The sequence below is a fragment of the Cherax quadricarinatus genome, chromosome 11, assembly GCF_038502225.1.
Source record: "Cherax quadricarinatus isolate ZL_2023a chromosome 11, ASM3850222v1, whole genome shotgun sequence".
Lineage (NCBI taxonomy): Eukaryota > Metazoa > Arthropoda > Malacostraca > Decapoda > Parastacidae > Cherax > Cherax quadricarinatus.
In genome coordinates, this window is record NC_091302.1 from 46,219,055 (window position 1) to 46,233,786 (window position 14,732).

Genomic DNA, 14,732 nt, shown 5'->3' on the forward strand with positions numbered 1-14,732 from the left:
ATTGACGTATACCAGAAACAGCACCAGTCCTATGACTGGCCCCTGTGGAACCCTGCTCGTCACAGATACCCAATCTGGCACCTCGTCACTTACCATGACTCGCAGCGCCTTCCCTGTTATACCTGTCTGGTCCTCCAGCTTTTACACTAGTCTCTTGTGTGGAACTGTGTCAAAAGCCTTCTTACAGTCCAAGAAACCACAGTCTACCCGCCCCTCTCTCTCTCTTTTGTCTTACTGCTGTCATCTTGTCATAGAACTCTAGTACGTTTGTGAGACAGGATTTCCCGTTTCTGAATCCGTGCTGGTTGTCATTCATAAACTCATTCCTTTCTAGGTGCTCCACCACTCATCTGATAGTCTTCTCCATGACTTTGCATACTATACGTGTGTACTCGCCTAATTGTGGTTGCAGGGGTCGAGACTCAGCTCCTGGCCCTGTGTGTGTGTGTGTGTGTGTGTGTGTGTGTGTGTGTGTGTGTGTGTGTGTGTGTGTGTGTGTGTGTGTGTGTGTGTGTGTGTGTGTGTGTGTGAGTGTGTGTGTGTACTCATCTAATTGTGGTTGCAGAAGTCGATTCACAACTCCTGGCCCCGCCTCTTCACTGGTCGCTACAAGGTCCACTCTCTTCCTGCTCCGTGAGCTTTGTCATATTTCATTTCAAAACTATGTATGGACCCTGCCTCCACTAAGTCACTAATCACTAATAACTCTATGACTGAAGAATTCCTAACACCCGTATGACTCATCTGGGTCTTCAACTTCCAATCTGACCCCTTGTTGCTGTGTCCCATCTGGAACATTCCGTCTCAGTCCAGCTTGTCAATTCCTCGCAGTATTTTATATGGCGTTATCATGTCTCCCCTGACCCTCCTGTCCTCCAGTGTTGTCAGGTTGATTTCCCTTAACCTTTCCTCGTAGGACATTCACTTTAGCTCAGGGACTAATCTTGCTGCAAACCTTTTCACTTTCTCTAAGTTATTGACGTGCTTGACCAGGTGTGGGTTCCAAACTGGCACTGCATACTCCAGTATGGGCCTGACTTACACGGTGTACAGAGTCTTGAACGATTCCTTACTGAGGTATCGGAATGCTATTCTTAGGTTTGCCAGGCGCCTAGATGCTTCAGCAGTTATTTGGTTGATGTACGCCTCAGGAGATATGTTCGGTATTATACTCACCCCAAAATCCTTTTCCTTGAGTGAGGTTTTCAATCTTTGGTCCCCTAGACTATACTCTGTCTGAGGTCTTATTTGCCCATCTCCGATCTTCATGACTTTGTAAATGGTGGGGTTAAATTCCAGGAGCCAAATTGCTGGACGAGGCTTGCAGCCTGTCCAGGACTCTTTGTAATCCTGCCTGATCCTCATCCTATTGAATCCTCCAACGAGGATTCAGTCACATCGTCTGCAAGCAGAGCCACTTCTGTGTGTATCCCTTCCGTCATGTCATTCACATATACCAGAAACAGCACCGGTCCTAGACCGACCCCTGTGGAACCCCACTCGTCGCAGGCGCCCACTCTGACACCTCGTCACATACCTTCATGTCAGGTATTCTCTGATCCACATGAGTGCCTTTCCTGTAATACCCGCCTGATCCTCTAGCTTTTGCACTAATCTCATGTGTAGAACTATGTCAAGAACCTTCTTGCAGTCTAAGAAAATGCAATCTACCCACCCCTTTCTCTTTCTTGTCTTACCTCCGTTACCTTGTGATAAAACTCCAGCAGCAGCTTCTTCACCTCCTCCTTGGTTGTGTGTATTGTGTCCAGCACTTGCTGGTGTATCCCTTGCTGGTTTATTTCGGCTTTCCGGAGTCCTTTCTGTCTCCACTGCAAATACTTCTTTAAATCTCATGATGAATTCTTCTCATACTTCTCGGTAGTTTCTTGTGATCTCCCCTCCTTCCTTCCTTCCTCAGCCTGATTACCTGGGTCCTTGACTGTTGTTTTCCTCCTGATGTGACTGTAGAATAGCTTCGGGTCAGACATGGCTTTCGATACTATGTCGTTTTCGTATTGCCGCTGGGCCTCTTTGTATGTGCATATTCGTTTCTGGCTCTTCGACTAATGTCTTTATATTCCTGGGTCCTTTATGTGTGTGTGTGTGTGTGTGTGTGTGTGTGTGTGTGTGTGTGTGTGTGTGTGTACTCACCTAATTGTACTCACCTAATTGTGGTTGCAGGGGTCGAGACTCAGCTCCTGGCCCTGCCTCTTCACTGATCGCTACTGGATCCTCTCTCTCTCTGCTTCCTGAGCTTTGTCATACCTCTTCTTAAAACTATGTATGGTTCCTGCCTCCACTACTTCACTTGCTAGGCTATTCCACTTGCTGACAACTCTATGACTGAAGAAATACTTCCTAACGTCCCTGTGACTCGTCTGAGTCTTCAGCTTCCAGTTGTGACCCATTGTCCCTGTGTCCCCTCTCTGGAACATCCTATCTCTGTCCACCTTGTCTAGTCCCCGCAGTATCTTGTATGTCGTTATCATGTCTCCCCTGACCCTTCTGTCCTCCAGTGTCGTCAGTCCGATTTCCCTTAACCTTTCCTCGTACGACATTCCCTTGAGCTCTGGGACTAGCCTTGTTGCAAACCTTTGTACTTTCTCTAACTTCTTGACGTGCTTGACCAGGTGTGGGTTCCAGACTGGTGCTGCATACTCCAATATGGGCCTAACATACACAGTGTACAGTGTCTTGAACGATTCCTTATTAAGGTATCGGAACGCTATTCTCAGGTTTGCCAGGCGCCCGTATGCTGCAGCGGTTATTTGGTTGATGTGTGCCTCCGGTGATGTGCTCGGTGTTATGGTCACCCCAAGGTCTTTCTCCCTGAGTGAGGTCTGTAGTCTTTGTCCACCTAGCCTATACTCTGTCTGCGGTCTTCTTTGCCCCTCCCCAATCTTCATGACTTTGCATTTGGCTGGATTGAATTCGAGAAGCCAGTTGCTGGACCACATGTCCAGCCTGTCCAGGTCTCTTTGCAGTCCTGCCTCATCCTCGTCCGATTTAATTCTTCTCATCAACTTCACGTCATCTGCGAACAGGGATACTTCAGAGTCTATTCCTTCCATCATGTCGTTCACATATATCAAAAATAGCACTGGTCCTAGAACTGACCCCTGTGGGACCCCGCTCGTAACAGGCGCCCACTGTGATACCTCTTCACGTACCATGACTCGTTGCTGCCTCCCTGTCAGGTATTCCCTTATCCATTGCAGTGCCCTCCCTTTTACCTGCGCCTGATCCTCCAGCTTTTGCACTAATCTCTTGTGGGGAACTGTGTCAAAGGCCTTCCTGCAGTCTAGGAAAACGCAATCTACCCACCCCTATCTCTCGTGTCTTACTTCTGTTACCTTGTCATAAAACTCCAGGAGGTTTGTGATACAAGATTTGCCTTCCATGAACCCATGCTGGCTTTCATTTATAATCTTGTTCCTTTCCAGGTGTTCGACCACTCTCCTCCTGATAATCTTCTCCATGACTTTGCACACAATACATGTCAGAGACACAGGTCTGTAGTTTAGTGCCTCGTTTCTGTTTCCTTTCTTAAATATGGGGACTACATTAGCTGTTTTCCATTTCTCAGGTAGTTGCCCAGTTTCAAGGGATGTGTTGAAGATTGTGGTTAGAGGCACGCACAGCATCTCTGCTCCTTCTCTAAGGACCCATGGGGAGATGTTGTCCGGTCCCATCGCCTTTGAGGTGTCAAGGTCACTTAAGAGCTTCTTCACCTCCTCCTCAGTTGTTCGTATGTCATCCAACACTTGTTGGTATATTCCCTCTTGATGTTCCCTTCTGTGCTGTCTTCCCACAGCCCTTCCTGTCTCTACTGTAAAAACTTCCTTAAATCTCCTGTTCAGCTCCTCACATACCTCCTGATCATTTCTTGTGAGTTCTCCACCTTCTGTCCTTAATCTGATCACCTGGTCTTTGACTGTTGTCTTCCTCCTGATGTGGCTATACAACAGTTTCGGGTCAGTCTTGATTCTCGATGCTATGTCATTTTCATACTGTCGCTGGGCCTCCCTCCTTACCTGTGCGTACTCATTCCTGGCTCTGCGACTGATCTCCCTATTTTCGTGTGTTCTCTGCCTTCTGTACTTTTTCCATTCTCTATTGCACTTTGTTTTTGCCTCCTTACACCGTCGGGTAAACCAGGGGCTCGTTCTGGTCTTCCCGTTGTTACTGTTGCCCTTGGGAATAAACCTTTCCACTGCCTCCTTGCATTTTGTTGTTACATATTCCATCATTTCATTTGCTGGCTTTCCTGCCAGTTCTCTGTCCCACTGGACCTCCCGCAGGAAGTTCTTCAACCCTATGTAGTCCCCTCTTTTATAGTCAGGCTTTTCCCATTCAACTCCTGTTATTCTCTCCACTTGCAGCTCTACTATGTATTCAAAGCATAGAACCACGTGGTCGCTAGCTCCTAGGGGACTCTCATACTTGATGTCCTCAATATCTGAGCTGCCCAGGGTGAACACAAGGTCCAATCTTGCTGGTTCATCCTCCCCTCTCACTCTGGTAGTGTCCTTAACATGTTGGTGCATGAGATTTTCCAGCACCACGTCCAACATCCTGGCTCTCCATGTTTCGGGACCCCCATGTGGCTCCAGGTTTTCCCAGTCAATCTCCCTGTGGTTGAAATCCCCCATAACCAGCAACTTTGCTCTGCTGGAGTGAGCTCTTCTTGCCACCTCAGCAAGTGTGTCCACCATTGCTCTGTTGCTCTCTTCATATTCCTCTCTTGGCCTCCTGCAGTTCTGTGGTGGATTATACATCGCTGCAATGACCACTTTGTGTTCCCCAGACTGAAGTGTACCTGCTATGTAGTCTCTTTCTCCCGTCTCATCTATTCCTTCCATTTTCTCGAATTTCCATCTGTTTTTTACGAGCAGAGCAACCCCACCTCCCCCCCTGCCCCTTCTATCTTTCCTCATGATCTGGTATCCTGGTGGGAAGATTGCATCTGTTATTGTCTCCATGAGTTTTGTTTCTGTAACTGCTATGATGTCTGGGGACTTCTCATTGATTCTTTCTTGCCATTCCTCATGTTTATTCGTTAATCCATCTGCATTTGTGTACCAAACCTTCAACTTCTGTTCTAATACTGTAACTGTGGTGCGGGGGGTGGAAACAGAGGGATCGGTGTGTGATGGTTGGTTTGGATTGTTCAGTTGCCTTGGGGGTGTCGTGGCTGGAGTCCTTCTGCAGGTGTTTTTGGGAGGTGTGCTTGTCCTTCCATTTGATCCTGGGTTATTCTGCTCTCCTTTTTCATTTCCTCCCATTTCTCCTTTCGTTTTTGAACTCTCTCTTTCATTGTCTTCTTTCGTCCTGTGTCCTGTCTCGATCGAGGTACACACTCCGGAACTCCTGCTTGCCTCTCAGCCGTGCTTTCTCCTGCAGGATCATGGTTCGGGTTGATTCTGCCTTGAAAATTACTTTGAGAGGCAGATTCCTTTTCTTTGTGAACCACCCAATTCTCCGAAAATTTGCCACCTGGGTCATGTCCCCCTCGCCTATCACCTTCATGATATCTTCAATCGCTTTTTTCTCCTCCTGCTTTCTTTCATCATAAGTTTCCCCTTTAGCTTCGTCTAGCCCATAGACAAACACGGATCTTTCCCTTTCCACCTCCCACTGTGACTCCCATTGCATCCTCTGATGTGTTTTAGTTCCTTCCCGTGGAGTGTTCCTTCCTTCAGTCCCTTCCCTAGTTATGGCCCCTATGCTTCTTGGTTTATCCTTCCTGCTCACCTGCTCCTGGCCCCCACAGGTATCTGGTTAGGTCCTTGCACATGTCCTAGTTCCTTCAATGTCTTCCAACCTCTCATTCTGTCCTAGTGTGCTCCCTGTCTTTGTTTTGGCCCCATGTGGGTTTGACAGGACTTCTGCATACACTTTAGTTTCCATGCTTCCTTCAGACCTGTTGTCTGTGTCTGATGTAGCCATTGCCGATGCTACTTCTGTAATATCTTTGTCTCTGTGCTGTTTCAGATGTCTCAGCTCCTCTTCTAATCTCTCTATCTTGATTTCTGCTGCTGTGGCCTGTTGCTTCCACCTTCTGCATTCTGCTGCTAACCTCTCTTCCATCTTCCTTTCCAGCTCATCTAGTCTCCTTCCCCAGTCTTCCTCCCTTTTTTTGAGCTCTACCTCCCATTCCTCCCTCCCAGATTCGTCCTTGGAGCCCCTTCCTATCCTCCAGTATTGTCATGCCGATTTCCCTTAACCTTTCTTCGTAGGACACTCCTCTTAGCTCTGGAACTAGCCTTGTTGCAAACTTTTGCACTTTCTCTAATTTCTTGACGTGCTTGACGAGGTGTGGGTTCCAAACTGGTGCTGCGTACTCCAGTATGGGCCTGACATATATGGTGTACAGAGTCTTGAAGGATTCCTTACTATTCTCAGGTTTGCCAGGCGCCCATATGCCGCAGCACTTATCTGGTTAATGTGTGCTTCCGGAGATGTGCTCGGTATTATACTCACCCCAGGATCTTTCTCCTTGAGCGAGGTTTACAGTCTTTGGCCACCTAGCCTATACTCTGTCTGCGGTCTTCTTTGCCCTTCCCCGATCTTCATGACTTTGCATTTGGCGGGGTTAAATTCTAGAAGCCAGTTGCTGGACCAGGTGTCCAGCCTGTCCAGGTCTCTTTGTAGTCCTGTTTGATCCTCATCTGATTTGCTCCTCCTCATTAACTTCACATCATCTGCCAACAGGGACACTTCTGATTCTGTCCCTTCCGTCATGTCATTCACATATACCAAGAATAACACTGGTCCCAGGACCGACCCCTGTGGGACCCCGCTCGTCACAGGCGCCCACTGCGATACCTCATCATGTACCATGACTCGCTGTTGCCTCCCTGTCAGGTATTCTCTGATCCATTGCAGTGCCCTTCCTGTTATATGTGCCTGATCTTCTAGCTTCTGCACTAATCTCTTGGCTCTCCATGTTTTGGGACCCCCATGTGGCTCCAGGTTTTCCCAATCAATCTCCCTGTGATTGAAGTCGGCCATGACCAGTAACTTCACTCTACTCGAATAAGCCCTTCTTGCCACCTCAGCTAGTGTGTCCACCATTGCTCTGTTGCACTCATCATATTCCTCTCTTGGCCTCCTGCAGTTCTGTGGTGGGTTATACATCACTGCAATGACTACCTTGTGTTCCCCTGACTGAACTGTACCTACTATGTAATCCCTTTCTCCAATCTCGTCCATTCCTTCCATTTCTTGATAATCCCACCGGTTTTTAATTAGCAGTGCAACCCCTCCTCCCTCTCTGCTCCTTCTATCCTTCCTCAGGATCTGATATCAGGGTAGAAAGATTGAATCTGTTATTATCCCAGTGAGTTTTGTTTCTGTAACCACTACAATGTCTGGGGACATCTCCTTGATTCTTTCATGCCACTCCTCACATTTATTCGTTATTCCATCCTCCTTTGTGTACCAAACCTTCAACTTCTTTTCTATAACTGTGGTCTGGGGAGAAAGGTGGGTTAGGGGGAGCAGGTGCCCTGGCAGAGGCCTGTAGGGGGTTGCTGTGAGGGTGGGGTCTGTGGTGTGGGGGGTGGGGGCAGAGGGCATATGGGGGGTTTCTGTGGGGGTGGGGGTTGTGGTGAGGGGGATGGGGATGGAGGGTACAGTGTGCGGGTTGCTGTGGGTTACTGTGGGGGTGGGGTTTGTGGTGAGGAGGGATGGGGGAGAGGGTACATTGTGTGGGTTACTGTGGGTTTCTGTGGGGGTGGGGTTTGAGCTGAGGGGGATGTGTGGGTTACTGTGAGTGTCTGTGGGGGTGGTGTTTGTGCTGAGAGGGATGGGGGCAGAGGGTACAGTGAGTGGGTTTTGGGTTAGGTTGTTTGATTGCTTTGGGACTGCCATGGTTGTGTTCCTTCTGTGGGTGATACTGGAGGGGGTTGTGCTTGCTCTTCCACCTGGGCCCGATTTCTCCTGCTCTCCACCTTCCTTGCCTCCCATTCCCCCTTGCGACATTGCACCCTCTCTTTCAGTATCATCCTTTCTTCTTGTTTTCTGTCTCAGTCCAGGTATATACTCCGGAACTCCTGATTGTCCCTTAGGCGCGCTTTCTCCTGCAGGATCCGGTTTCGAGCTGACTCTGTCTTGAAAATCACTTTGACTGGACGTTTTTTTCCTCTCGCAAACCACCCAGTTCTCCGAAAATTTGTAAGCTGGGTCATGTCGTCCTCTCCTATTGCTTTCATGATGCTTTCAATCTTTTTTTTTTCTCCTCCTGTTTCCTTGCCTCGTAAGTTTCCCCATCTGTTTCTTGGAGCCCATAGACAAAAACGGCCCTCTCCCTTTCGTCCTCCCACTGTACTTCCCTGAGCATCCTCTGATTCGAATCAGTTCCTGCCATTGACGCGTTGCTTCCTACTGCCTCTTCCCTATCCAGTGTCCCTGTGCTTATCTGTTCCTGGACGTGGCGGTTGTCCGTTAGAGCCTCTGTGTATAGCCTAGCTCCTTCATTGTCTTTAGTCCCCTCATAAGTTCCTGATGTTCTCCCTGCCTTTTCCCGGGCTTCCCTTGGGTCCGATAGTGTCATTGCGTACAGTATATCTCCTTTGTCCCCTACTGTCCCCTCATCGGTGACTGATGTAGCAGTTCTTGGTGTCATGGCTGTACTGTCCTTTGGTTCTTTAGGCTGTTTCAGACTTTTTAGTTCTTCTACTAAGCTCTGTATCTTAACTTCAGCTGCTGTGGTTTGTATTTCCCATTTCCTGCTCTCCTCAGCTGTTTTATCTTCCATTTTCTTGCCGAGCTCTTCCAGCCTCCTCCCCCACTCCTCCTCTCTTCTTGTGAGTTCTGCCTCCCAGTCTTCTCTCCCAGGTCCACCCCTCACTTCATCCACCATTCCTCTGGTTCTCCGTCTGGGTTTCTGGTGACCCATATTTCTTTTCCACAGAAGGAAGAGCTTATGCCAAGAGTGCTGTGTGGAGGGGGGTGTTTGTTGTGGGGAGGGAGAGGGGGTGTTTGGCGTGGTAAGAAGGGGGGAGGAGGCAGGGAGGGGAAAAGGATAGTGAGCTGGAGGGGGGGACAGCAGCAGAGGGAAGAGAGATGGGGGGAAGACTAAGGGGTACAGGGGGAAGAGCAATGGGGGGGAAGGGAGTAGAAGGAGTAGGGAGAATGAGAAGGAAGATAAAGAGGGAGAGAAAGTGGGATAAAGAAAGAGAGATAGAGAGTGTGATTGAATGTGAGTGAGATAGAGAAAGAGAGAGAGAGAGAGAGAGAGAGAGAGAGAGAGAGAGAGAGAGAGAGAGAGAGAGAGAGAGAGAGAGAGAGAGAGAGAGAGAAGGGAATGTTAGACTGTGTGGAGCGTATGAGTTGGGTAGGATCAGTCTTTAGTGTGCTTGTAGGCCTAGGAGGCGAGGGGAGAGGGAGGAGGAGAAGGAAGGGGAGGTGAGGGGGGAGATGGAGAAGGTATAGGATGAGGAGGAGCAGGAGGAGGGAGGGATAGTGAAAAGGGAGAGAGTGAGAGAAAGTGGAATAGGAGAGAGGGAGAGAGAGAAAGAGATAGAAGAGATAAAAGAAGAGCGAGGGAGAGAGTGAGAAGGAAGAGGAGGTGACGTACGTGTGTGTGTGTGTGTGTGTGTGTGTGTGTGTGTGTGTGTGTGTGTGTGTGTTTGTGTGTGTGTGTGTGTGTGTGTGTGTGTTTGTGTTTGTGTTTGTGTTTGTGTGTGTGTGTGTGTGTTAGTTAGTTACCATTTGGTCCTAGGCACATGTCGATTAGACACTAGGCCTGTTGTATGTGCATGCGTGTGTGTGTGTGTGTGTGTGTGTGTGTGTGTGTGTGTGTGTGTGGGTGGTAGTTACCATTTTGTCCTAGGCACATGTCGATTAGACACTAGGCCTGTTGTATGTGTGTGTGTGTGTGTGTTAGTTACCATTTTGTCCTAGGCACATGTCGATTAGACACGTGTGTGTGTGTGTGTGCGCGCGTGTGTGCGTGTGTACTCGCCTATATGTGGTTGCAGGGGTCGAGTCCGAGCTCCTGGCCCCGCCTCTTCACTGGTCGATACTAATTCACTCTCTCCCTGCTCCATGATATTTGTCATACCTCTTCTTAAAGCTATTTATGGAACTTGCTTCCACTACTTCACTCTCCAGATTATTCCAGTTCCTGACAACTCTAAGACTAAAGAAATACTTTCTAACATCCCTATGACTCATCTGGGTTTTCAGTTTCCAATTGTGTCCCCGTGTTTCTGTATCCCATCTCTGAAACATTTGATCCTTGTCCACCTTGTCAATGCCTCTTAATATTTTATACGTTGTTATCATGTCCCCTCTATCCCTCCTATCCTCTAGTGTCATCAGGTTGAGTTCCCATAATCTCTCCTCATAAGATATACCCCTCAGTTCCGGGACTAATCGTGTTGCAAATTTTTGCACTTTCTCCAATTTCGTGACGTGTTTGACTAAGTGAGGGTTCTATATTGGCGCTGCATATTCCAGTATAGGCCTTACGTACACTGTGTACAATGTCGTGAGTGTGTGTGTGTGTGTGTGTATGCGTGTGTGTACATAACTAAGTGCCTTGTGTGTACACAGGTGGTGCCTGTTGATGCTGTGTGGTTAACAGTGTTAAGGTACATTGGCTACGGCCTCTCCTTCCTCTTCATCATAATCTACATCCTGGTCGTCGCCTTCTCCAGGTAAGCCACTAACAGTCAACTCGTCCTCCTAAGAAAACTTTTATAAAGCCAGTAAGCCACCACTACTAAGGCAAATATAAATATAAATCTAACCCTGTAAGCCGGTGAGCCAATCAAAGTAAGACACTTTAATTATAGTCACAGGGGAAACGGTGAAGAGTAAGGGGAAGGGACTCAGTGTCTCTGGAATGGGAAGCAATCAGGATTGATCCAAGAAAGCGGAGGGTAGCCCCAATCCCTTGGATCAAGAGGTAGTCACCAGCATAGAGGTACCTCCCATGAAGACATAGCAACTTGTAAGTTAAGGATTATGTGTAACACATATATGCAACAGTTACCTTTATTCCGAAACGTTTCGCCTATACATTAGACTCCTAGATCGGACACAGTAGAGATGTAGAGACAATTAATTAGTCCATCATCCACAGAGTACTGAGATGGTCAAACCCTCAGCCTGAGGGACTGACCACCTCAGTCCTACGTCTTCAAGGGTAAGGGACTGATTACATCGTCTCTCCATCTCTACTGCTTCTGCTGCCTCAGTATTCGACTGAAGAAAACTACTGTGTAGGCGAAACGTTGCGGAATAAAGATAACTGTTGCATATATGTGTTACTTATCACCTTGTCGGTGTTGTATCATATTTACATGAAGACTTGTGTGTTGGCAGTGACCTGAAAGACCAGTTCCACCTGATGGGTGCCAACCTGGCAGTAGGAGTGTTGATGGGCACTGTCTTCATGGTGGTCAGTGACCTCAACTCCGTGAGGTCCAGCAGGCACAGCTGCACCGCTGTTGGCACTCTCTTGCACCTCTTCTACCAGGGTGCCGGAGCTGCGGTCTTCACTCTGGGTCACGCTTCCTTTAACGCTATTACGTCAGGTGAGTCTTATCTACTGCAGGAGGTGAAGGTGAGGGGGAAGAATGAGGTGAGGGTGATGGGAGGGAGGTGAGGATAAGGGATGAGGTGAAGATGAGGGTGAAAATGAATACACACTTCACTTGCCTTCCCTTTTCTCTATAGTAATTTCTGCTGTAATACCTCCGTCTCAACTGAAGAATTGTGGTTGTGAGGGTCGGGGAACGTGTGGGGGGAAAGGGGCGGCGATGCTCAGAAAGAAAAGGGCACAATACCGTGACTGGAATAATACTCAAATAACCCGCACATAGGAGAGAGAAGCTTATGATGACGTTTCGGTCCGACTTGGACCATTTACAAGACACAGTGTGACTTGTAAATGGTCCAAGTCGGACCGAAACGTTGTCATAAACGTTTCTCATTCTCTCTTCTCTCTCTCTCTCTCTCTCTCTCTCTCTCTCTCTCTCCTCTGTGTGTGGGTTACTTGATCTGCAGAACCTTCACCATCTACCTTATAAGCAGCTGACAGCCCCTCCAGAACCTAACAAATCTTCTGCAGGTGTGATCGGTGGTCTCCTGCGGGCCTACCTGCCCATCTCCTGGGGTCTTCCACTCATCTCCGTAGGCCTGACCTACCTCCTCTTCCTCTTTGACCTCGGGGAGGACCCTCGCTGCTTCATCTCTTGGGAGAACTCTCCCAAGTATGTCTTCTTCGGCTTCCAGATGTTCTTCGTGTTCTTCTCCTTCATTCACGCTTCCATCGTCCTCTGCAACGTCTCCACACCTGCGCTCAGGTATTTCTATATTTAAATGTGTCTTACAGGGATACCAGTTAGCCAGACTTGAGTCCTGGAGGTGGAATATACAGTGCCTGCACTGGAGGGGTTTTTGATATTTACTGTTTAGAGGGACATGTTTAGTGTGAATGATAATAATAGTATCTTTATATTTCTACAAGTACATGTACAAAGGCCAAGCTGACATCAATGACATGCTAATATGTAGAACGTCGCTTGTTATGCACAGCATTTGTGGCAAATTAGATCATTTTTGTCCCAGGATGCGACCCACATCAGTTGACTAACACACAGGTATCCAGTTTTACTGATGGGTGAACATGGACAACCGGTGTAAGGAAACACTCCCAGTGTTTCCACCCTTTGCCAAGAATCGAACCCGGAGCCCCAGCATGTGAAACGAGAGCTTTTGACACCAGGCCAAGAGACACCGGCGTGAAGGGGATTCTTTTTTGGGTCACCCTTCACTTGGTGGGAGATGGCCAGCAAGTTTCATATATATGTATATATATATATATATATATATATATATATATATATATATATATATATATATATATATATATATATATATATATATATATATATATATATATATATATATATATATATATATATATATATATATATATATATATATATATATCGTCCACGAGGTATTCGCCAGGTGTGCCACAGGGAGAGTGCACTCAATCCCTCAAATGGTAACATCTGTGCACACAATGGATGTCTAGGCTCCTGGAGAGCTCCAAGTGGAAACAACCAACAGCCCCTCCCAGCAGACAGAGCTGACAGCTACCCTGACTTCACCTCTACAGAGGACCTAAAATCTGCAATTAAATTAACATCCACCAGGAAGCTGATACATCTCCAAACCAGCTCGCCCTCAAACTGCTAGCAAATTTCCTGACCTCTTGAAGAAAGTAAGTGATGCCCCTGCAAACAACGGATCCTGACACAACCTACTGCTTTTGGCAATGCCTCTCTGGCTGTCGCACCAAGGAGGGACAAGTCCCTAGGAACATCTCTTATTAGGGCAATAAATGAATTTCTTAGAGATTACAACCTCGTCCGTCTTCCCTCTAGTCTACAACGACAAACACCCGCCGGGCAAATGCCAACACCAGAACACCTGATGCCTCAAAAATCAGGGCCCAGATTAGCAAATTGGAGCACTGAGGCTTATAACCAATGAGGATACCATCGCCTCTAAGGACGTCATTACAGCACAAGCCTGCAGGACAAATATCCACCCAGGGCTCCCAGTACCAACTTTGACCTCCCTGACATTGCAGCAGGTGAAGAACATTTAACCCTACAGGACGCTGATGTTTATAAAGCCGCTATGTCATTTCCATTTCAGCATCACTAAGTGCTCAGCCCAGCACTTAGTGATGTTTCAGAGAGGCTGTTGTCTAAACTCACCAAATTTTCCAATGTGTGCCTAGCTGGAAGTGTCCCGGAAGTCATTAGACCCTTCTTCTTTGGTGACTCACTGTGTGCCTTCAGGAAAAAGGATGGAGGAATCAGGCCCATTGCAGTGAGCAACACCCTTCAGCGCCTTGTCGCCTTAGCGATTAGGCGCCGTAATACTGAAACCAACTCAGCTCGGTTTTGGTGTTCAACAAAGCTGTGAAGCAGCTGCCCACGCAACACGGGTGTACATCAACAACATATCAGTGAAAAAACCTTGATAGAATTGAATTTTACCAACGCTTTCAACCTAGTCAGAAGAGATGCCGCTGTCCAAGTAGCTTCTAGACACTTCCCTCCCTTCTACCCCTTCATACAGTCGTGCTATAGTGTGACTTCTAAACTATTGTTTGGGGACCATGAAATTGACTCGTGTGAGGGTGTGCAACAGGGGTACCCTCTCGCCCCTTTTCTCTTTTGTCTGGTCATCAAGGAAGTCAGAGAAGCACTCTCCAGTGAGCTCAATATCTGGTTCTTGGACCATGGTACCCTAGCTGGCACAACAGAATCTCTTCTAGAGGACATCAGAAAATTAAAGACATGGGAGAGAGCGAAATAGTTTCTAATAATCAACAGATCATTGAGGATATTAGTGCTTTTTTACAAGGCGCACGAGCCATTGATCCAGCTAACAGCACCCTCCTTGGTGCTCCTTTTGAGCCCAAGTGTATTTATGTGTACCTGTACCTTAGTAGACTTACTTAACCCATTTCTGGAGCAGAACCTCACCACTCTACTTGTCTTCCCTACGCCCACAGGAAAGACAACCTTATCGACGACTACGGATCATTCTGCCGAGGAGCTGCCTACGTCACCCTCTTCTTCGACCTCACTTGGGTGTTTGGTCTTCTGTGTTACCTTCACCTGGGTTTCACAGAACCTGACTTCTATCCCATCTTCCAAGTACTCAACTCCTGGACGGTAAGAGAACTCTTG

The 14,732-nt window shown here is 47.7% G+C and overlaps 1 protein-coding gene across 1 annotated transcript in view; it reads left to right on the plus strand.

The window, feature by feature from the left end:
- The window catches only part of LOC128687479 (adhesion G-protein coupled receptor G2-like), a 102,322-nt gene that overhangs the window by 58,787 nt on the left and 28,803 nt on the right, over positions 1-14,732 (plus strand). Inside the window, exons 13-16 of the mRNA XM_070084069.1 lie at positions 10,564-10,667; positions 11,338-11,549; positions 12,086-12,320; positions 14,555-14,717. Of these exons, the coding sequence (XP_069940170.1) occupies positions 10,564-10,667; positions 11,338-11,549; positions 12,086-12,320; positions 14,555-14,717 (714 nt within the window). The remainder of the gene's footprint in view (positions 1-10,563; positions 10,668-11,337; positions 11,550-12,085; positions 12,321-14,554; positions 14,718-14,732) is intronic.